This window comes from Coccinella septempunctata, chromosome 7 (assembly GCF_907165205.1).
Source record: "Coccinella septempunctata chromosome 7, icCocSept1.1, whole genome shotgun sequence".
Classification (NCBI taxonomy): domain Eukaryota; kingdom Metazoa; phylum Arthropoda; class Insecta; order Coleoptera; family Coccinellidae; genus Coccinella; species Coccinella septempunctata.
Window position 1 is genome coordinate 1,469,360 of NC_058195.1, and position 22,991 is coordinate 1,492,350.

Sequence of the window (22,991 nt, forward strand, 5' to 3'; positions counted from 1 at the left end):
CATCCCGTGAAAATTGGGTCAAGAGAACGTTCTATGATCTTAGAATTTGACTACCTCTCCATATGCTCATAAGACCTTCGATTCTGTGTTCCCAAGAGGCTACAGAATATTAATATATCTATGCTCCTGTCAAAGCAGGGTTACCAACAGTGTAAAATTTATTCATGACCAGACATACCAACTGATTTGTTCTTTTTCTTCTCCTGAATCATGCGAAACGGTTACTACCCGAATTCTTCGCATTCTGAATCGATTTCGGTTAGGAAACGGATCCGGTCCACGAACTCCGCGGATGGTATTAAAAAATTCCGATTGAAAACTCGTCGGATAGTAGCGGACAATGGCGGAATCGCGCGTTAGAATTCGTAGAGAGGGAATATTGATGAACACAGAGGCATTTCATTACACTTGGAGATCGAACGAGATTGTAACGTTTAATTGAAATATTTAGGGCTTTCGCCCGCTAGAATCGGGCCTTTGATTCCGATCCTAATCGAAGTTTTTCTTTTTTGCCATTAGGGACGATGGAAAAGTTCTATGGGCGGCGTGGATTCGATGCTCGTCCGCATTCACGGTGTTAAAATTTCGAGCCACTTCGACTACAGAATAATAAATGGGAAGATTGTCGCAGGAGAGCAGAGAGAATCACTCCTTTACCCTTTGTGTTGTTCTTGGCGAATTTGTGACGACAATGAAGAAGGTAAGTAACAATTTCTCTCAGCGTCAATTTGTCTTTGTCCCACGATCTTTGCCGAAGAAATCCAATTTAGGAATTCTATACCCGACCTCACCGAGAGGCGGTGGAAACAAGAAATTGCCACGTTTGAAAGCACGTGCAAAGGATAATAGTTCTTTTGAGACTGCGAAAGGACTTGTACAGCCATTGGTCCTTGTTTTGTCCGAGGTTTATACGAGGGAATTAAGATAAAAAGTCGTATACGTTGAAGTTTTCCCGATAACGGAGATCGAGGGCGACGTTGTCGAATTTCCGAGAAATCCGGGAATTCCGGTCGGATTTTCCAAAACCCATCAGTCGTTATCGTTCATCTGCAATTTTCTCGGGAAAGACGATACGCTGGGTCAACTCGGTTTTTTCCCCCTCATCCGATCTGCCCCCGATAAGGCGTGAAATTTTCCGACACAGGCCAGGTTTCTATCGTGGCGCGGTGAACCAATTTAAAAAGGCCCAGGCTTTTCGATAAAGATGATGTATAATGATTGCGCGATAAATCAGGCGAAAGTTAATGAAACCAAAAAGAAAAGTTTCGGGATTTATGTGTCTCTGATATAATGATTTCGCGCCCCGGCTTGAATTTAATATCGTAAGTAGATGGCGACGAGGCAGGGATCCGGGGGTCACGGGACCAGATGTGGCTTCCTCGGATAAAATTCGATTTTAATGGAATTGATGGGACCGCGCTTTTCGTGGGAGTTTTCTTCGTTTACCACGCCTGGAACCTTGTATTTCTCCCTAAATAAAAATCCCTGATCTGTTGGTGACCTTGCACCAAGATATAAGTATCATATAAATACTAGTGAAGGACTTTCTTGTCTTTTTCCACAATCTACATGCCATCAAACACACCACAATGGAATACATTTCTTGAAGTCAGGTTGGCAACTATGAAAACATTCGATTCTATGGACGAACTGTCATTGGATCCAATGAAAACCATCAAATCTATGAACGAACTGTCAGTGGCAGTGAAGGTTATGTCGGAGAGATCATAGACTCCAGGGCCAGTCATTGAACCGTTTCTCTTCCCGAAAAATGCAGACCAAGAAAGAACTGGTATTCATGATTCATTGATGCCCTTCCGAGTCGAGAAAAACAAACAATTTCCACATTCCAAATTCCGACAAACTTCATGAACAATTCAGGGACGCATTTAGACGACGAAAATATCGCAGAAGAGACTGCCGCGACAGTGGTGCCGCAGGGCCTGTTGCGGAGATGAAATGACAACAGTGCATATCTGCTATTTACATTTCTTGTTTATACAATTCCGGCAGGGGACGCTGGTTGGAGGCACAGAGGGATGAACACGACGAGTATAAACAATTCCTACCTGTGGATCATCTGTGGACGTTTTGCTGTGGTTTTGTTTGTGTCCCTCAATGGGAAATTCTATGCACCTACTCGTGATACAGCAAATAGGAGCGACCATCATATGGCCTCACTTATTACGTGTAGGTGCCTTGATGTCAATACATTTTTATACCGTGATACATAAGTCTCTGTGGAATTGACACTCGTAGAAGATTTGTTCTGTGGATGAACATAGACGGAGTCGAATCACAGAATATTTTCAGCGGATATCGTGCAAAAAATCATCAGCTGACGTGGAAGCAATATTGCGCGTGAGAAATAACGAACAGCTGACGAAGGCGGTTGGAGAACGGAGTGAAATTCTCCGCTTCCGTCAAAACAGTTGCTGGAATTACTTGTTTACGCCATTTCTCGCTGAATTTTCCCCCTAACGAGACAACTTCGAGTGCGCTACAAATAAGGACGGTTGACGGTTATTTGTTAATCCTCATCATTTCGCGAATTTGCCTTGTCGGGGTTCGAGGATGATTAACTTCGTTTCACCGGCTTCCTCGACCTGATTCTTGTTTTTTTTTGCGAACACGAATGGATAATTTGACGTATAAACGAACGCAGCCATCTATAGTTGACGTAATCAAATTCTATGATCATATGTAGCGGAATTTCCCATAACCTCGATCGGCACTTAGGTTTAAAAGCAATCAGGATTTATTGAATTCGAATGATACGTAGATAATGATCGGTTTGAACTATGTGGGCTTCGGTGTGCTCAAACCCATTTCAACTATGCATCGATACTAATGGATTCGGTGAATTTCCGCTGTTTCACTAATCACATATGCCCCATTAGATTGAATCGATACATAAATATCCAACATAACTACACCCACATATCCGGACCATGATTATTTTCGGGAAGAAACGAAACAATCGCGTTCTTTCGTTGGCAACACTGACCAATACAAACGTTGCCCCGCGCTTAAGCCATATTTTCGCGATTAAGACGCGTGAAGCGTCTTTAAGCGGTGCTATTCGAGCGAATAAGTCATGACGTCAGTCTTTAAGACGCTTTAAGCGGAACCTGGCGGTCTGTGGAGAGCGCCTGTGTCATAGAGTCATCTTGTCTCTGGCCTGTGTCGTCTTAAGCACAGAACGTCTTAAGCGGAAAGAGGTAATATAAAGAAGAAGGGAGAATATGTTGTTTATATCGAATTTGATTTGAATTCCTACTAGGGAAGAGTGCTTTTATTGCCAATAATGCAGTTTCTGCATTATCATTTAGAATAAATAAATATTTTTTAAATAATAGCCATAGAACAAAAATTGAAAAATTCACAATTCGATTCGCTGTCTAATGACAACGACAGATGACTCAACCATCAGCGATATTCTATTTTTGCGACAACAAAATTAATGACGTCACGCTTAAAGACGCTTTAAGACATCGATTAAGACGCTTAATCGCCAAAATATGGCTATAATGACACGCGGTACGACGGAGCACTGATCAATGTTTCATGCGGCCAAAATACTTTTCTATGACCGACGGGATACTCAATTAAACAAACTGACGGGTTCATTCGATTGTTTTTCCGCCGCACATTCGGAAATATCGATTTCTCATTAAAAAAATGATTGATGAGCATCTGGAACTACACGCGGTGGGCTTTCATTACTTCACGCCCGATGAGAAATGATAATGTATCATTCTTTGTTTGTTGGCGAGCGTTGATTGATAGTTTCGGAAGCTATAGTTGGTCGAAACGCATGTTTTTCCTCAGGATGTAGATAAATTACCGCCGGTAGTCGTCCTTGAGGATACGGACGTAATGACTCTCTATGGCCGGAACGTCAAATGTCATCGTAAATTGAAGGCGTTTTTGCGCGGCTCTGGAAATCACTGATGGCATTTTACGTCCGGGCTCGTTCTTTGTCTTCAGCGGCCGCAACGTGGTTTGAATATCAAACTCTGAATTAAGGCTAGATTACACGAGGCTTTCCGCTTGACTTTAGGAGTAATTGTGCGTAGAGAGGGACCGGGGGAAGAACGCAGCAGTTCTTGATTACATTGTTATGCTAAGGAGGGAAAAATTCGCAGACTCCCCCGGCATTCCTCCCCTCCCATTCCAATCGAACGTCGTCGGTTGATGGGGAATATTGAAAAATGGAGGAAGGTCACTTTTTGTTGGTCTCAGGTTACTAGCGGCGATTGACAGGAATGTCAAATTTAGGCAACCACAGAATAGGATAATCTCATCGAATGTGCAAGTCTTATTTTCGTTCAAACGTCAAATATGGGCCGTCATAGAAGACACCGTATGTTCGGATCATGATTTTGAGGTTATTTGCATGACTCTTTCACAGCAGCGACGGATCTAGACTTGGGTTTAGATAAGGTCCCTCAATCAAAACAACCAGTGCAACCAACCAAAGAATTCATGGGATAATCACTGAATAGTTAGCCATAGAAACAATCAAACAAATGTTCTTACTTATGGATCAAACCTAATTAAGTCTTGGCTAACATGACTTCGGCGATTTCTTGGCTTTTCCTTTACGACTCAAACTAGTCACTGGCCCAGAGAAGAACATGGAAATGTGACGCGGGTCGAGACCACAGAGTTTCCGAGTATTCTTACTTGATTTACGGCCGTTACGAAACGTCTCGCGACAAACGAAACAAGAGATAATACTCTAGAACGTGTACGAGATTCCTCTCCTGACACCGCGCCGAGTTTACGCAGTTACGGCTACATTATAAAACAATCCGAGACATGCCGAGACGTACCCGTAGAATTGATGGTTACACGGGCGACCTTGTTCTCCCGCGCTAACCGGATTCCCGATCCGGATCCCGGTGGGCGTCGAAGATGGGCCCGTTACTCATTTGTTTCAATCCGCAAGGGGCGAAACGCCGAGCCTACGATATACAACGTGTCCCAAAATTCAACGATAAGCCGGCGCCGTAGGGTGTACATGGTCGTGACTACTTCAGAAAAAATAAGAAAAAAAATTCAGCTCACTTTGTTATTTAATTACAAAATAACTTAGAAATTCTTCGAAAATTAACAACCTTCATGACATTTTAAGTTACTACGGCCACAATTTTTCAAAAATTTTTGTAAATTTTTTTGTGTCGGCAACTTGAGTAGTACTGCTGCCCACCACGATTCTTAAATCTCCTAGAATACTTATAGTTTTTACACAAAAAATAATCAAAATATGTTTTTCCCATAAAATTTTGAAAGATTTTTCCGTTCAGCCCACTTTCCGTCATTGTTTTGTTGAAAAAAGTATGGAAACTATGGCGGCAAGTTTTTCTAAAAATTTACACAACTAACCAAGATTCCAAAATAGTATAATAATTCAAGAAAAATAGTCGCAAAAAAAATATGCGTACCATTTCTTAGAAGGACTAAATTACTTAATTGTTCTCGTTCATAGTGACAATTTTTATTATGTGCCGAAATGAGATTGTGTAAAGTCATTTCTTGGAATTTCAATGGGGTACGTGTGTTGTTGATGAAATTTAGAAATTAAAGAGAAACATATAGCGAGAGATACACCTTAGAAAAGGATAGTAGATGTTCTTTGTTTAATAACAATAGCACTGATAAAGAAGTTCCTATTCTCGGCAAAGTCAGTACCAATCTCAGAACATAGAAACATGGAATGGAAAATAACCATTCCAAAGACTGGAGTGAGATAGTTGCTTAGTGTTGCCAATCAAAATTGAGACAGTTGACTCGGACATCATTAACATCAATTTTCAGTACGAATAGATAGGAAGTATGTAAATTTTTCAATATAACGCCACTGCCTTAGTGTTGTGCTAGACAGAGGAACATCGAATGTGTGAACTACAAAAAATTCATCCGTAGCATAGAATGTCCATTCCATGTATCTATGTTCTGAGATTGGTACTGACTTTGCCGAGAATAGGAACTTCTTTATCAGTGCTATTGTTATTAAACAAAGAACATCTACTATCCTTCTCTAAGGTGTATCTCTCGCTATATGTTTCTCTTTAATTTCTAAATTTCATCAACAACACACGTACCCCATTGAAATTCCAAGAAATGACTTTACACAATCTCATTTCGGCACATAATAAAAATTGTCACTATGAACGAGAACAATTAAGTAATTTAGTCCTTCTAAGAAATGGTACGCATATTTTTTTTGCGACTATTTTTCTTGGATTATTATACTATTTTGGAATCTTGGTTAGTTGTGTAAATTTTAAGAAAAACTTGCCGCCATAGTTTCCTTACTTTTTTTAACAAAACAATGAGGGAAAGTGGGCTGAACGGAAAAATCTTTCAAAATTTTATGGGAAAAACATATTTTGATTATTTTTTGTGTAAAAACTATAAGTATTCTAGGAGATTTAAGAATTGTGGTGGGCAGCAGTACTACTTAAGTTGCCGACACAAAAAAATTTACAAAAATTTTTGAAAAATTGTGGCCGTAGTAACTTAAAATGTCATGAAGGTTGTTAATTTTCGAAGAATTTCTAAGTTATTTTGTAATTAGATAACAACGTGAGCTGGATTTTTTTTCTTATTTTTTCTGAAGTAGTCACGACCATGTACACCCTACGGCGCCGGCTTATCGTTGAATTTTGGGACACGTTGTATATACTGCGATTTTCATATCGTGCGACACGGGGACCGAATTGATCGCGTACGGAGTCAGCGGTTTGTTTCGGCAGACGCACATCCGATCATAGATCGGTACTCGTTATTTCTGTGTCGCCGTCTAACGACGTCGTTTGTCTGCGGCCTCGGTAAACCGGGTTTCGGCCAGCCCGGTGCTATTTAGGGGGGATTGTGCTAATAGACAGAGGCTTTCTCGGTTGAAGTAGCTAACAGTTGTTGATCTTGATCAACTACGCTGATTATTATGACCAGAGAGAGGGGCGCAACCTGCACGCCGTCTGAAATGTCATATTTGACAGCCGGATTTGAGGTTAGGGTCTTCAATATTCTTCTATATTCTGGAATAAGCTAATGGCTACCTCCCAGTCTTCTGACGCGCTTAAAATGCGCCGAAGGTTCATCTGAATACGCCGAGGAAACTTCCCGCTCATCGAAGCCGTTTTTTCTATATTTATCGTTCGGGGGAAGTTGTTTCGAAGTTTGCCGTAACTCGCGTATGCGAAGAGCGGAGTTGGGAAAAAACACAAATTCGAAACTTCCGGAAATGACATCGATTGTTAGGAGAACTTTTATGAGATTGACGCGGCTGCACAGATTTCAGAAATGGATTTTGTTCGGAACACGCTTCGGCAGTTTCGTCGCTGAGATACGACCCGGAAGCTCCACTCTGCATACGAAAACAATGCGGAAGCATATCGTGCCCGATAATCGACAGAAACGTCAATGTCAAATCCCACTTGACAATTCTAATAGATGTTCACCCACACTAGGTTTCACCAACATATTTTATACTTTTAACAAGTTTTCAAGGTGTAAGAACGACGGTTTTACAAGATATTTGAGAGATAGTCTAACCTAGCATGCCCCTTTAACGGACATAATGAATATCGTTAATACTGAGGCCAACAAACGCAAATCTATGCTCGACGAGTCGAATCGCTACTACCCACCCCTGTCTGTGATCGTTTCTAACCTCCCTACTGTCAAATTGAAACGTCAGGTGGAAGTTATTTCTGTGATAGAGGATTTATTTGCATTTGCGTTTGGCGAGGGTCGAAAAACTCAATTTTCCCGAGATATTTTCTGATCTGGCTCCAAGATTTAGAGTGTTACCTTGGCACGGTCTGATTTCTATCGCAAGATAGTACTTGTTCTTACAAATGTGTGTATATACCGAAGATGAAGACGTTCAAACTGTCAAACTTACTTGCTACTGTCAATGTGGCGTTTCTGCTCCTGGCCTTTCCGAGGGCGTTGGTGGCCTCGCACCAATACACCCCGCCGTCCGTCTCCTTCCTGCTCTGCACCACGCGGAGGAAGAAGAGATTGCCGGCAGGCAGGAGCATCCTGTGAGGCGCCGAGCGTAGGGCCGCGCCATCTTTGAACCACGTGATGGCCGGTTCCGGTTCGCCGCTGGCGTGACAGTTGAGGGTGGCGGGTTCGTGCCTGGCCACGGTCGTATCCACCGGGTGTTCCGTGATCCTCGGAGGCTGCTGGCTCTTATGGTGGTAGGCTGAAAGAGGAAAAATAGTTTAGGAAAAGGTGGAATTTTTGACGTTTCTGGCATTCGTTTTTTTCGCGAGGGACTAAGGCCCGAGTCACAGTTTAGGCGAATAGTACGGGCCGAAGGCCGGAGTCACAGTTTAGGCGAATAGTAAGGGCCGAAGGCCGGAGTCACAGTTTAGGCGAACAGTGAGGGCCGAAGGCCGGAGTCACAGTTTAGGCGAACAATGAGGGCCGAAGGCCGGAGTCACAGTTTAGGCGAATAGTAAGGGCCGAAGGCCGGAGTCACAGTTTAGGCGAACACTGAGGGCCGAAGGCCGGAGCCGCTACCGAGTCTCAAAAAGGTGAATCTATCAAAAAAGATGGATCGACGGGCTTACTAGTTAGTAGGAGCTCATCGATTTTGTTCAAGTATAGATCCCGAATGCAACAATAAAAAAATACGTCTGTATGTTCATGAACTTAGACCGGAGAAGATTTGAAACGATGAAAAACTCACCTTCTTTCCCTACTGCCTTCTACCAGCAAAAAATGACTTCATCCCTATTATCATCACCCCACTCTCGTTTCAAGATGAACTTTCTCGAGAATTTAGAGATTAAATTCCGAAGCCCACGTAATAAACGACGAAATATCTGGCTTATATTCCCGAAACAGACCGCCCGCTTCGCGACCTTTATAAAAATAAGTTATCAGGGAACCGTAATCCGCTCAAAGGGTTGTCTGAGAGGCCACGCCGCACTCATTAGGGTTTTTCCCGAAATAAACCTATTCTTCGACGGAAAAAATCTCCTGCCTTTATGCCCGCAACAGGCCAATTAGCTGTACGTCGATAAGAAACGTTGTTGCCTCCAATTCTTTTCGGTTTACCTAATGAAAAACCTTCATCTTTCACGCTTTGTTAGGCGTGCTATTCTCGGGACGTCGATATTCCATTAGGCCGCCTGGAAAAATCCGCCGGTCGGGGGATGAAGGGTGGAATTCGAAGTTATTCAAATATTTGGCTACGTGCAGGAAGGTTTTTCGAACAACAGAGTATACAGGGTGCGGCAAAAATGATCTAAGGAAGGTGGAGGCAAAAATAACAGCCTATAGAGTACACGGTTAAGGAACGAGAGGCAAGGTAAGATTCCCCAACTTTACGCGGGAAGAGAAACACCCAAAGTCCACCCACGCTAACCCCATTAAAAATTCGAAGACGTTCGCCGGATCCGCAAGAAACCGAACCAATTTAGCATGATTTAAGACGAGGCAACGATGTTCCCTTTACGACAGACGAATCTCCCGGATTAAACGAAATTATGCACGTATTAAGACGACGTTCAACCCTAACAATGTAGCGAGGAGGTGGGGTTCGAGGGTGGTTAGATTTATCGAGGCATCTCGACGACCTTCGTACACTCGAACCTCCTTGTTAGACTCAATCACGTCGGCGGGAGCGATTGTTTGCGAAGTTTCCGGGTAATGAAAGGAAATACGTCGGTTGATCGGATTGATCGCGCTGCTAAGGCCGCGTCTACACCGGACGCGACGCGACCGTCGTCGGAAACGGTGCGCGCGTGGCTTTAGTGTGAAACTCGCTTTTCGAGATCGTTGGCATTGGCAGAACAAGAAATTTTTAATCTCTGTCAAATTAAACTGGATCTAGAATACCCAACGTCACAATATAAAGATCCACAATCAATTTGTTGAAAATTAAACTATAATAACCGACGTTCAAAGTTCATCTCGCAGCCACAGAAGAGATAAAGGGGATAATTTCAACACGGTAACAGCGCAGTGTAGACATCTTCCATTCAGAAACGCCATCAAACCTTGGTATACCGTTTGATTACGGCGAATTTGACGGATAAAATTTTACGTTCGCATATTTACGAGTCGCAGTGTTTTTCGCATTGTTTACGACCTTTAAAATTTTAAGAGACAGTTCCGACGTTTACACTCCCACAGAAGAGCGGTTCAATCGCACGGGATTTTCGTTATGGCCTTAACACGGTATAATAAAATACCCACGGCGTACAGACAGACGGCCAGTACGGCCACGGTGTAAAGGAGCACAGAGGAAAACCACAGACGACAAAGAAACGTCAACGTTGACGTTCTCATATCGTTACTTGGCATCCCGAAACCTCAATCAATTCCGACCTAATTCTCTCCTCGCGACAGTCGTCCGCCGATCGACTGAATTGCCCCATTTCGCGACTACATAGACGCCTTGTTGCTGGGCCACAACAACTAACGGCGTCTCGTAAAGCCTACACGACGACGATCCACTAAAATTGTTTACGACTGCTTGAGGAGGCATAATTATCATTGGTGCCGAAACGTCGCAATGGATACCGACATTACGCGGGCTGTTTCGTGTTCATAAAGTTGGATATAACGAATTATTCCCGGTATAACTTTGTTTTGGGGACTATGCAATTGGAGAAGGAATTATTGGCGGTATTACGAGCGCTAGAAAAGGGAGGAATTATTATAATCGGGTTTGATGGAGTCGCGAAATTGAGGATTATTGCCGGATTCGATGTTGCTTTCATTGAATTATATTTTTATCGAAAGGGAGAAAAAGCTACGATAGCTTGATGTTAATGTAGTAAGAGTGTCTTAAGTATACAACAAGATATTGACCATATTTCGTTTATAACGAAGAAGAATATAATTCGTCTATGGTTTGATCTTGACAGTAATCACAGAAGATGTCAGCCACCAACTCAATAACATGATACCATAGAATATGTGACAGTGACAATGACATTTGACGCAAGTGAGGCTTCTATGATTTAATTAGAGTGTTTTATGAAAGTCAAGGAACTGTTTCATTAAAAAACGAACTTCTTCCCCAAAATTCGTCAATCAGGACCTCTTTTTCTCACTTCTCCGTTATCTCCGTTACCCAGATTCGATTCAGCATCCGGCGACGCGCGTCGTATACGTATAGTTAGTATATCTACCCCCGTACGAGTTCGCCACTTTAAATCGCTTCCGTTGAACCTTACCTGTATTTGAATTTAATTAACTCCCGGCCTCGCGCGCCCCGATATCGGACGCTGAAACTCCCGGATATGAAACTGTGGATTTACGAAATTTCCAGGCGTACATTAGGGCGAGTTCCGGGAAGCGCACACAGACTGGATAATGTAGGTCATGCGATATACATACGGAGATTAGTCTGCAGTATTCCCTAATTAAATTCGGCCGGCTTACGTTTTACCCCCGTCGTTTTTGTCTGTCAGATGTATATGACGGCTGGCTCGACGTGCAGCTTAGCGGTTTGGTGCCATTTTCGCCTCTGAGACTGCTGGAAACGCTATTCGTTCACATTTAGGTCAAACTACGTATTACGTTCTATGGTTCTTACTTCCCAGCCTTCTGTGAACGTTGCTCGATGAAAACACAACGGTATTCAACTTCTATGAAGGATAAATTGGCGACAAACTCACAAATCAACCAATATCAAACTCCCCGAGTTGAATTATGTTACGAATGAACCTAAGTACGCCCCTGTCGCTCTCGATTCGTCCTGGAGACTACGTCCAGGGCTCTTTGTGTTCCTTGGGGTCCGAAAATTATAGTCGGTACCATGATTTGGGCCGGAATTCATCGGGAACCTTCCGTTCATGATCTACCACCCACTCTGTTGGATGAATACCACCTCCCTCCTCCCGTACGTTCATTTCCGGAACGCACCCCCTAAGCCGCGTTCCGATAAATAACGAAACCGCTGGAATTTTCGACGTTAAAACCGTCGACCGAACTATTATCGTAGAAAACGCCAAATCCTACCCTTTTGGAGCGGTTCAACATTGAATTAAACTTTATAATCTCTTAATGTGGCCCACGAAATCGCAAATAGAGGCGAAACAATGGCCTCCATTCAGTCCTCGAAGACCTGCTACATGGCTGAAGGGCTCTGTGCTCGACTGGAAGGTGAGAGTAGGCTGTGGAGTGCTCGTCGTCTGGGGTTTCGAAGGGTTACAGAGCAGGACTTGCATATCTCTTCGTACATTCGTTTCGTTAATCGAATAACATATGAAATTGCGACAGGGGCGTACTTAGGGTCGTCGGTGACAATATGTACGAAACTGATATGACCATTTGGAATGGGGAGTAGTATTTGGGATCACGTATATCTCCGACATATCCTGTATCGATCGGCATGCAAGGTGCACATAAACAGATCAAAGAGCCCCGATGCAAGGTCCAAAACGCGCAATAAAATCAACTCGGCGGAGCGTGAAGAGGTTAGTATCGGGGGAAGTCCCCACCCCCCACAATGAGAACGTTTAATAAAACGTCCGAAACACAACAAAGGCGCGGGAGTAACCGATCGGAAACAAGTGTCCAGTATTTTTACCGATAAGCCTCCGGTGTTTTATGGTTTTTCACTTTTACGAGGTAGGAACCTGCCCTCTCCCCTCACAACGGCGCTATCTGTCGGTTGCAGTCCGAACGTAGATCATCCCCGGGGACGGGAGCCGTGTTTTAAAGTGACCGAATGCATCGTCCTGCATTCGCTTTGTCTACCGAAATGACGCAGGGGGAGGGTTGGTTTTTCTGTTTTGTTATGCGGACGTGGAAACGGAGTCCTTCGAAGATCGTTTCGACTGTTTTTGTTGGGCGATACTTGACGTGCACACATTGACAGGGACAGGACATTCGATTTTCAGCAAGATTAGGTTTGAAGTAGATTCTCGTTGCAGGTTATCTAATAAGGTTCACATTTCTTGTAAAGGTTTGCCCTAGAAGTAGATTCGTTTTTTTGGTAGGTTCGTAAGTGAGCCTACCACATGAAATCAGCATTCGAGTAGATTTAACTCTTATGTAGATTCAGGTAGATTACACATTTAGGTACACGTAGACTTACCTGAAGGCGAATGCATGTAAAAATCTTCCTAAAAGGCGAATCTACCCAAAAGTCTAATCTTCCTGAAAGTCTAATCTACCTAAAAGTCTCATCTACCGAAAAGTCTAATCTATCTTTTTAGATAGATTAGTCTAATCTACCTCAAAGGCGAAATATATCTATTAGGCGAATCTACCTTATGGGCGAATCTACCTAATAGGCGAATTTAAATAAAAATCTAATCTACCTAAAAGTCTAATCTACCTCAGAGGCGAATATAGCTAATAGGCGAATCTACCTAATGGTGAATTTAACAAAAAGTCCAAACTACCTTAAAGGAGAATCTGCCTAAAGGTCTGACCTGCTTAAAAGGCGAATTTATTTAATAGGCGACTCTACTTTAAAGTCTAATCTACTAATAAATTCGCTTTTTAGGTGGATCCGACTTTAAGGCAGATGCTCCTTTAAGGTAGATAAGACTTTTAGGTAGATTCGCCTTTTAGGTATATTAGCCTTTGAGACTGATTAGACTTTTGGGCTGATTCACCTTTTAGGTAGATTAGACTTTTAGGTAGATTCGCCTATTAGGTATATTAGCCTTTGAGACTGATTAGACTTTTAGGCTGATTCACCTTTTAGGTAGATTAGACTTTTAGGTAGATTCGCCTATTAGGTATATTAGCCTTTGAGATTGATTAGACTTTTGGGCTGATTCAACTTTTAGGTAGATTCGCCTACTAGGTATATTAGCCTTTGAGATTGATTAGACTTTTGGGCTGATTCAACTTTTAGGTAGATTAGACTTTTAGGTAGATTCGCCTATTAGGTATATTAGCCTTTGAGATTGATTAGACTTTTGGACTGATTCAACTTTTAGGTAGATTAGACTTTTAGGTAGATTCGCCTATTAGGTAGATCAGATTTTCACGTAGATTCGCCTTTTTGATATAAACTTTTGAGTATATTCGAATCAAAGTCTGTTCGATCGAGTTTGATCCGATGTTCAGGTAGACACCTTGTTTAAGTGGATTATTTAATTAATTAACGACCTTCCACCAATGCTTCATTTTCTTTCCTATATATCTTATTCAGACCGCGTACGACGAAAGCCGCAAAAAAAAATCAATCCCCGTTTTTGATTCTAAACAACCCTCGAACTCCGACCAACTTACAGCTCGGATCTTCCCCAACTTTCGACGGAATGTGTCCAATTTAGGGAACACGTCTAGTTGCGAAACAAATTCCGGTGCAACCGGATGAAATATTAACGGACGTCCTTTCGAAGTGGTTAAGTGGTTTTGCCGAAACTTCCACAATAACTTTCCGCGAGACGTCAATAACATGAAATACATCCATGTTTTCGATATTATTGGTGCCGGGAGGGTGGGTGGCGAGCAAGTGGCCCGGGTAGTTTATAGATTACCGGAGTTGATGTTTCGCCGATTCATTTCGGCGGGACTTTGATGTTCATGGAAAAAGTTACGATAAGGAGATTGTGCGGACCGGTAATATGTCGGAAGTGGCTCCGCTTTGATTTTAACGGTTGTCGGTATGGGGGGGGAGTTATGGGTTGTTTTGAAACTTTGTACCGATTCTGAAGATCGTTACTGTAGGTAGTATAAGTTGCAAAATAGCGGAAACGTCGAGAAGTTTGTACATGTGTAGGTTGGGGAAGTTAATACTCTTATTGAATGAATGAATGACCATAATTTTGTTTGATTGGAGTTCAATAAGAGATTTAATTGGACCAATTAGGTTTTCTCATGTTCAATTTTATGATAAACTTGCAAAATGGTGCAGGAACTGGTTGGATTGTTCAAATAAATATTATATCATGTTGTAACTTATTACAAGAAGCGTTGCTCTTTCAGAATATGCTTCACTTTTAGCAGTATGAATTTTTCTAGGAGATAAGCGTGTCTTTTTTTTTTTTTTTTGGTGTAGCGGGGGGAAAATCTGCAAGACAGACGAACCACCCTCATCTCCTGAGGGGAACAGTGTGGGGTTTCTCACTCTCCTGATCTCGAGACCCACTAAAAACCCTACTGCTTCTTGAATTTTGGTTCCGGGCATTTGCCTATAAACCGTTCATCTCTTGGTCGGTTTTCTTCTCGCACACTATCGTGCTGGGATTTATGTGTTTATCCTCTATTGGATTAACACTTTATTGAATTCTTCAATAAGTTTCTGTTGTTATTTTAATCTCTTTTTAATTGATCTCTTGGTATCCTTCGGTAAATTCGCATTCTCCTTTTGTCTTCCTCTGGGTCGTAGTCTACTAGTCTCCTGAGTTCTTGATTCGGATGGTTTTTCGCTGTTTCGAATAATTTCTCTGCTTTTCTGTTCATGAATTCCGTTTTGGTTTCCCATTTCAGGTCCTTATAAATCTGTCTATTCCTGACAAACCAAGGTGCATCTATTGCACATCGTAGCAGCTTGTTTTCAGTGGCCTGAATTCTTTTGATATGGCTCTTTGCCGCGAAACCCCAGGCAACTGATCCATAAGTCAGTTGAGGCCTAGCAACGGCTTTGATTATCTTCAATTTTGTCTCTTTCGACATGTGGCTTCTTCTTCCTATCAGAGGATAAAGTCTATTCATCGCTGCTTTCGTTTTGTCGATTGCTTGTTTGATATTACTTTTCCAAGTAAGTCCTTTGTCAAGCGTTATTCCTAAATATTTGGCTTCATTTTTCCAGTCGATTTCTTCACCGTCAACATCCAGTTTCGTTGTGGGTCGCAGTCTTCTCTTCTGTAGTAATATTGCTTGGCTCTTTGGTCCATTGAGCTTGATTTTCCACTTTATGCACCAGTCATTTGTTTCGTCAATCGTCTCTTGTAGAACTCGTTCTATTACTTCTGGGTTGCGGTGTCGAGTTGCTATGCCTGTGTCGTCAGCATATAACGTTAGCATGGTTCTTGGATTTTTCGGAATATCGTGGATGTATATGTTGTACAGAAGTGGCCCAAGTACTGATCCTTGGGGTACTCCAGCCTTTATATCTCTTGTTGAGGAGCATTCTCCTCCCACTTTCACGTAAAATCTTCTATTTTTGAGATAATTCCTGATCAACTTGCATATTTTGATCGAATATCCAGCACATCTCATCTTATATATTAATCCTTCATGCCATACTCTGTCAAATGCTCTGGCGACGTCTAGTAAAACAAGACCTGTAGCTTGTTTATTTTGGAATCCCTCTGTTATGTACTCTGTGAGCCTTAATAATTGTTGTTCTGTTGAATGCTCTCTTCTGAATCCGAACTGTACTGGTGGTATTGGTTTCAGATTTTCGGTTTCCTCATTTAGCCTCGTGGCGATAATTCTTTCTACTACTTTTCCTAACGCATAAGCGTGTCTTGATCATTCTGATCAACGCTATTAGTTTGACTAGTAGATTTAGCCTGATTGGTAGATAAGTATAGCCATAGATACGACTATGCGGACAGATACGCCTATGCTATAATAACAGATTCGTCTATGTTGACACTGTTGACAGCTGGGGCCTTCGACCCTTCGGATGGACACTTAAAAATTCGTCAAGAACAAACGATTGCACTGAGGTCCATGAATTTTTCAGGGGATGTTCTTAAATAGTTTATCGAACTAAAAAAAAAAATCGAGAGTTCTCTGCGACCACTAGTTTTGGCGTTCAAGCGTCCTTGGCCTGGCTCTAGATAGAAACCAATAGATTACTTTGAGAGGAGATTTCAGTGATATGAACTAGAGCAGATATAGCTTCTTACATTCACCAGACCATCGAATTAATTCAGTCCAAAAGTAGCGATATATCGTAGAGAGATACTCTGCGAAATCCCTCCAAAATAGATACTCAAATATCGATGAGGTTATAATAACCCGAAACGGTAGGGGGCGTCCGAGCAGCATTGTCCCATCGAGCCTCTCCCTCACAAATTTCCAGGACACGGGATCGCTCTAAACTGCGTAACTTTCGAAATTCGACGTCCTGATCGACCTTAACTGCCCGTACGTACGAGCCAACCATCGGCCCTTGTCCGCAATCGACGAAGTCAATTTTCGAAGTGTCCGGCATAAAGTTGGCATGTAAAGTGAATATTGCCCATTAGCCGGACCCTTCGCTGGAATAATGTCCCGTAGTCTAATTCCGTGGATTTGGCGGAGGGTCGATAAGGGCGGTCCGGTCCCCGCGCTCAGGTAGCTACGTTAATCCCGCAGGATTAATCCTGCCCGATGACGTCGGCGACTCGTGGATTTCAGATAATGGGGAAAAAGCGGACGATCGAAAAACAGCTGAGGTACGTTCTCAAATCAAACTGGCTGTTTGAACTGCCAATAATACCTAATAGACAGTATGTATTGCAATTATGTATAATGAGCAGTTAAAACAGGCAATAATTTATGTATAATTGTTAGTTAAAACTGGTAATTATGTGTAATTGTCAATTTTGATTGGCATTTATATATAATTGTCAATATTAATTGGCATTTATGTATAAATGTCACTTCAAATCGGCAATCATGTATTATTGGCAGTTCAAATAGGCAATTACTTATGTATAATTGTCAGTTTAAACTGGTAATTATGTATAATTGCCAATTTTGATTGGCATTCATGTATAATTGTCAATATTAATTGGCATTTATGTATAAATGTCACTTCAAATCGGCAATCATGTATTATTGGCAGTTCAAATAGGCAATTACTTATGTATAATTGTCAGTTTAAACTGGTAATTATGTATAATTGCCAATTTTGATTGGCATTCATGTATAATTGTCAATATTAATTGGCATTTATGTATAAATGTCACTTCAAATCGGCATTCATGTATTATTGGCAGTACAAACAGGCAATAACTTATGTATAATTTATCAGTTTAAACTGGTAATTATGTATAATTGTCAATTTTAATTGGAATTAATGTATGATTGTCACTTCAAATTGATAATTATGTATAATCAGCAGTTAAAACAGGCAATAACTTATGTATAATTGTCAGTTGAAACTGGTAACTATGTATAATTGTCAATTTCAATTGGCATTTATGTACAATTGTCAGTTTTAATTGGCATTTATGTATAATTGTCAATTTTTATTGGCATTTATGTACAATTGTCACTTCAAATCGGCAATTATGTATAACTGACAGTTCAAACAGGCAATAACCTATGTTTAATTGTCAGTTCAAACTGGTAATTATGTATAATTGTCAGATCGATCTAGCAATTAGTTATAATCGTCAGTTTACACTAGCAAATTAGGTATAACTGCCAGTTCTAAATTCGCATCTATAAATAATATGTCTGCTCAGCGCTTTGGACCACATCTGTACGCAAGATTTTTTCCATTCATCTAGAGGCTCCAAGGTCGTTAGCCCCGGCGACACTTATATTCGACTCGTGATTTCAATTTTTGTCGATATTGAGTTGTTAAGTCAACCCCTCCCACCCCAGTCCACCTACAGGGCAGGGAATAATTACTACGCCCATAATCGTAAATATTTTATCGCCCAAAACCCGCCATAACTCGATTATGGGGGTACATTGTTCGGGAAGAGTGAAACGAGAAAGATCATCCGCAAATTAAGTCGTAAAAACGTCCAATAAAGCCGACATGGGGAGTTCTCGATCGAGAAATCTCATTTTTCCGACAGGAAAACAATGTACTGCGGCTGGGAAATCCTTATATTACCCATTCCTCTCTCAGATATGAAAAAAGTTGAAAAAAATCGAATATTTTCTATGAGGCTGCTGAACACAGAACAACACCTGTCAAATTTCAATGTTGCCAACCGGAGAAGCACGAAATGGTCCCGAATCGCCCCAGACTCCCTTGCAGCTGACGTTATCGAATGTGTCTTCTTCAGCGTTTCACACCCGCGCTCCTCTAAGTCCTGGAGGATTACCCCCGTCTTCTTCGAATCCCACTCTGTTATCTCCCGCTGAAATCCTTCCAGACGACTATGTCTCCATACCTAAACCAACTTTCTTCCCCTTCGGGGATCATAATAGTCTCAATATGATTGTAAGCTGATCCGGGACATTAGGACCCCTCTAGGTCTGCGCGTGAAAGGCATACGTATCGAGGTTTATAATGATAAAAGATACGACCTTTGTGCGGCAGTATGAGGGACACGTCACAACCTGTCATATAGTTCAGGGATGGGAAATGAGCATCGGCGTGAAAGGGCAGCTCGAACGAACCACGCGTGCTTTCATCCGCCAAGTTTGCAATTCTGTGGTGGAGCATAGAAGATGGAAGTGTCAAGAGAGTGACCACAGACGAAGATTGGTTCTTAGTTCTTTTAATCAAGATAATGTAAACGAATTGGAAGATTTCGCTCTATAAATTTGGCAACACTGTTTTATTGAGGAGAAACATCCCCTTGCCGCGATCCAAGATATGGTCGGCGAGGCACGGAGAATGAAAGAGAAGAGGTAAAGCGTAAGGCCCTAGTTGACTCCGATATTTCGCATTTTCCCGTGAATGTAGAACATCGTCTCGAAGTCTTGTGTATATCTCCCGGTGAATACAAGCCCTAAAAAGAGATTAATCATAATCTAATGGAATTCCGGGCGTCCTCCAGGATCTGGGAGCGCATTTGTTCGAGATAAAAGCGGGAACTTTGTACTGTTTAATAACAGATAAATACGGGGCGAAGTCTGACGGAGGAAAAAGAAGAAAGAGATGGTTTTCTATGATCCCGACTCGCTCTCGGTGGTAGAGAATGTAGAGATCGTGAGCGCGAGAGATTATTCGTGAATCTCTTGTTGATCCAGGAATAAAGAAATCTTTTCTCGTTGGACATTCATCCAGATCTTGCGGAGATTTCGAAAATTACGAAAGAACTCTTTCATACAGTGAGGAACAAGATGGTTCGATTAAATACGAGTGTTCTACGTTTTGACTAAATGGTAATGAACGAACCGTGGCAACACCGCCTCGCAGAGGCTAACCTAAATAATGAAAAGCATCCCGTGAAGTCTGTTCATCCGGCGCGCATCAGAAACATTCCTAATTGATGAAAAGCTGGATAATTAATTAGTCGGTTTCAATTTCGGATGACGGAAATTTCAGATTTCCCAGCTAAAAATCCGACTTTGCGCTTTGTTCGGCTCTCATCGCAAATGAGGCGGATCGCGAAGACGCGACCCACTTTTCCAGAGGAAGAAGAACGCTCTGGAACGTAGCCTCTCGAGATATTCGATGACAAGCGCTCGGATCGACCTTGAGTTTCGGTGGTTCGTCGGTCCGTCTAACCTCACTCGATAATCATAGAAATTCGTATGACAGTTGTTCGATCAAGAAGCTCTTCACGCGCAAAGACTGCCAACCATCGAGAAGAATGAACCCAACCTAACCTAACCTAACCTAACCTCACTCGATAATCATAGAAATTCGATTGACAGTTGTTCGATCAAGAACCTATTCACGTGCAAAGATTACCAACCATCGAGTAGAATGAATGCGGAATGCCCGGCACGTCCACAGAGTCGACAATCTCCATAAAAGCCACACGTAGCAGCGGAAGGAATACATTTTTATAGAGGAGGAAAGGCGAAGTGCACATTCGGATGCAGTTTTTGTCCCGAAATCGCAAATCTCTCCTCTTATATGTATATATAAGCCGGCTAAAATCCCGGGCGAAAGTGGCCATAAGTTACTGGCGGATCCCCGGCCAGAATAAAATCGTAAAAAAAGACGCAGGGGGCTGAAAAATATCGCATATTAAGATGATATCTGAGGAAACCAATACAGATAGGGAGAACGGGGTTGAATTTTACGACCGTAGATGGCGTATGAATGCTAAGCAGGGCGTGCCCGGCCAACCTGACGTAACCCCCGAGACCATTAGGACACATATGCGGGGGCTAATAGCGCCCCGGTTGGGAAATATATGCGAGATATGCAAATAAACTTCGGAAAAATTCGGAGGTGGCCTGGCGAAGGTCCCAAGAGGATTTACCGGTTGAATAACGCGCTTAACCTCACTTATTAACATTCTATGGTCCAACTCGGACAGGGATGTCCAATCTCGGACGATAATCAGTCGGTGTCATAGAAATGATGCGAACCACGGTATCCTCCGTATTTGGCGCACATTAAACGAACGAAGACGAAAACGATTAAGGAAATAAGAACTTCTCTCGCCAATTTCGAACTGGAAACGTCGCGGCACGTACCAGAAATGAACGTCGTCGATTCTCCCTCCCCGTTTATGTCGACTTTACGTTCATCGCGTCCTCCGGACTTAATTCAGGTGCTCAGGAGGCTTTATACTCGCCATTGTAGTGTTTCTCTTTAATTAAGGTCCGTCTACACGGGGGGAAGGGCTCAAAATTGCGATTTTTACTAGTCGACTGTCGGATTAATCTATTTGGTTGCGATGCAGCCGTTTCGACTTTGTACCCCTGCGGATTACGAGACGTTTTATGCCTCGCCGATGAGACTATCTGCTGACAGGGTCGTATTCGAGAATAAAGCCCTATTTACTCTGAACCAAACTTCTGTCAAACTGACGTTGACATGTCTGAAACGTCAGGGTAACTCTGTGGATTCGTTCAAATGTCAAAAAACCTCAATTCTCCCCGACGAGACGCAGCGGTTCGGACAAGTAGACTTCAATATCGAATTTCGGAAATTCCTGCCATTACCCCCCCTGCGCGCCGAGAAACCTAACATGTCTAATGAAGGGTTTCGAAGCAGAGATCGCGAGTCCAACCCCCTCCCCCACGATCCCGCCGTTTTGATGTTTCGCATCAATTAGAATCACGGGCGCAACCCTTCCCGCCGTTTACGGGGGCGGTAAGGGAGGGGGGGATATCAATTATGTCCGTTTCTAATTCGTTTTATTTTTGCCCGTTTCGTGGCCGTCCCAGAAGGGTTGCGGCCGAGGAATTTACGGCCCGGAGATTTGGCGATTTTTCTTTTCGCGTATTTTTCCGTGGCGGGCGAAGGCGATCCCACCCCTTTTTCGGGAATTAATTGGGCAATTACTGCAGCGGTCGTTGGGGGTTCGACGGACGATCGGGTGGTTATTACCTGGAACGAGCGGGATGAGGAATCGGAGGATTTAAGCCTTTGAACGTCATTATTCGTGAGAAAATGAAAGGTTAAAGGGGTTACGTTTGAATCTGGTCCCTCATCAGTATACTGCAGTGTAACACATCTCAACCGGAAGATGGTGTCTTTAAGCGAGAAAGGAGGCCCGCCACGAGGGATATTTTTCAATCCTCATGACAACGCGCCACCTGTCCCACCAAGACTGAACCAAGCCTTACTTACTCTGTAGAATCCTACACCCATCCAGGACTCCCAAACAATACCACGTGACCTGCAGTCAACGGAAGTACAACTATTCGCCGAGACACTTCTGGAAGGTATAAGGGATACAGATCTTGAATGATTAAATACAAATTAACAGAAGAATGTTCAATATTTATCGCCAACTATACTATGGATACTACATCGTACCAGATGAAATAGAGAAGGTTACTTCATTCTTGTTTGTTATACATTGTAGCGTAGTTTCAAGGTTAACACAACGTCAGGGTCAGGTTTCCAGGGGTGGCATAGCTTATCATGAGAATTTGAAGTGGCTATATCTTTTTATCAGGGCAGGATCGGAAAAAATGGTAAAGCAAGAACATGGCCTCAAGGTTTTACTCTCAAAATATTTGTTGTACATTTCAAAGACTAGCACTGTACATCTTTTTATTGATTTCTGCATAAATAAGCTTCTTCTCTAGAAGTGCAGGTATAAGAAAGAACTAACAAAACCGTATCTAGGGAAAATGGCGAATAAAAGCAAGGAATATCTTGTTCAAATGCAGCAGGATAATATTTCGTTTTCATATTCAGGTAGAGCCCAAGTACCAACAATGGAAATAATGCTGATATAGCACGTGGTTATCCGGGGACTCGGTGTTCAAACACTGCGAGCTTTGGC

General features: G+C 42.4%; 1 protein-coding gene and 1 long non-coding RNA gene across 3 annotated transcripts in view; one reads left to right on the top strand and one right to left on the bottom strand.

Annotated features, from left to right (window-relative positions):
• LOC123316871 (roundabout homolog 1-like) overlaps window positions 1-22,991 on the bottom strand; it is a 154,552-nt gene that overhangs the window by 18,137 nt on the left and 113,424 nt on the right. For both annotated transcript variants that reach the window (XM_044903135.1, XM_044903136.1), the window contains exon 2: window positions 7,919-8,224. In XM_044903135.1, the coding sequence (XP_044759070.1) occupies window positions 7,919-8,224 (306 nt within the window). The remainder of the gene's footprint in view (window positions 1-7,918; window positions 8,225-22,991) is intronic.
• The window catches only part of LOC123316897, a 35,465-nt gene that overhangs the window by 11,634 nt on the left and 840 nt on the right, over window positions 1-22,991 (top strand). Inside the window, exon 3 of the long non-coding RNA XR_006538112.1 lies at window positions 520-700. This is a non-coding gene — a long non-coding RNA (uncharacterized LOC123316897). The remainder of the gene's footprint in view (window positions 1-519; window positions 701-22,991) is intronic.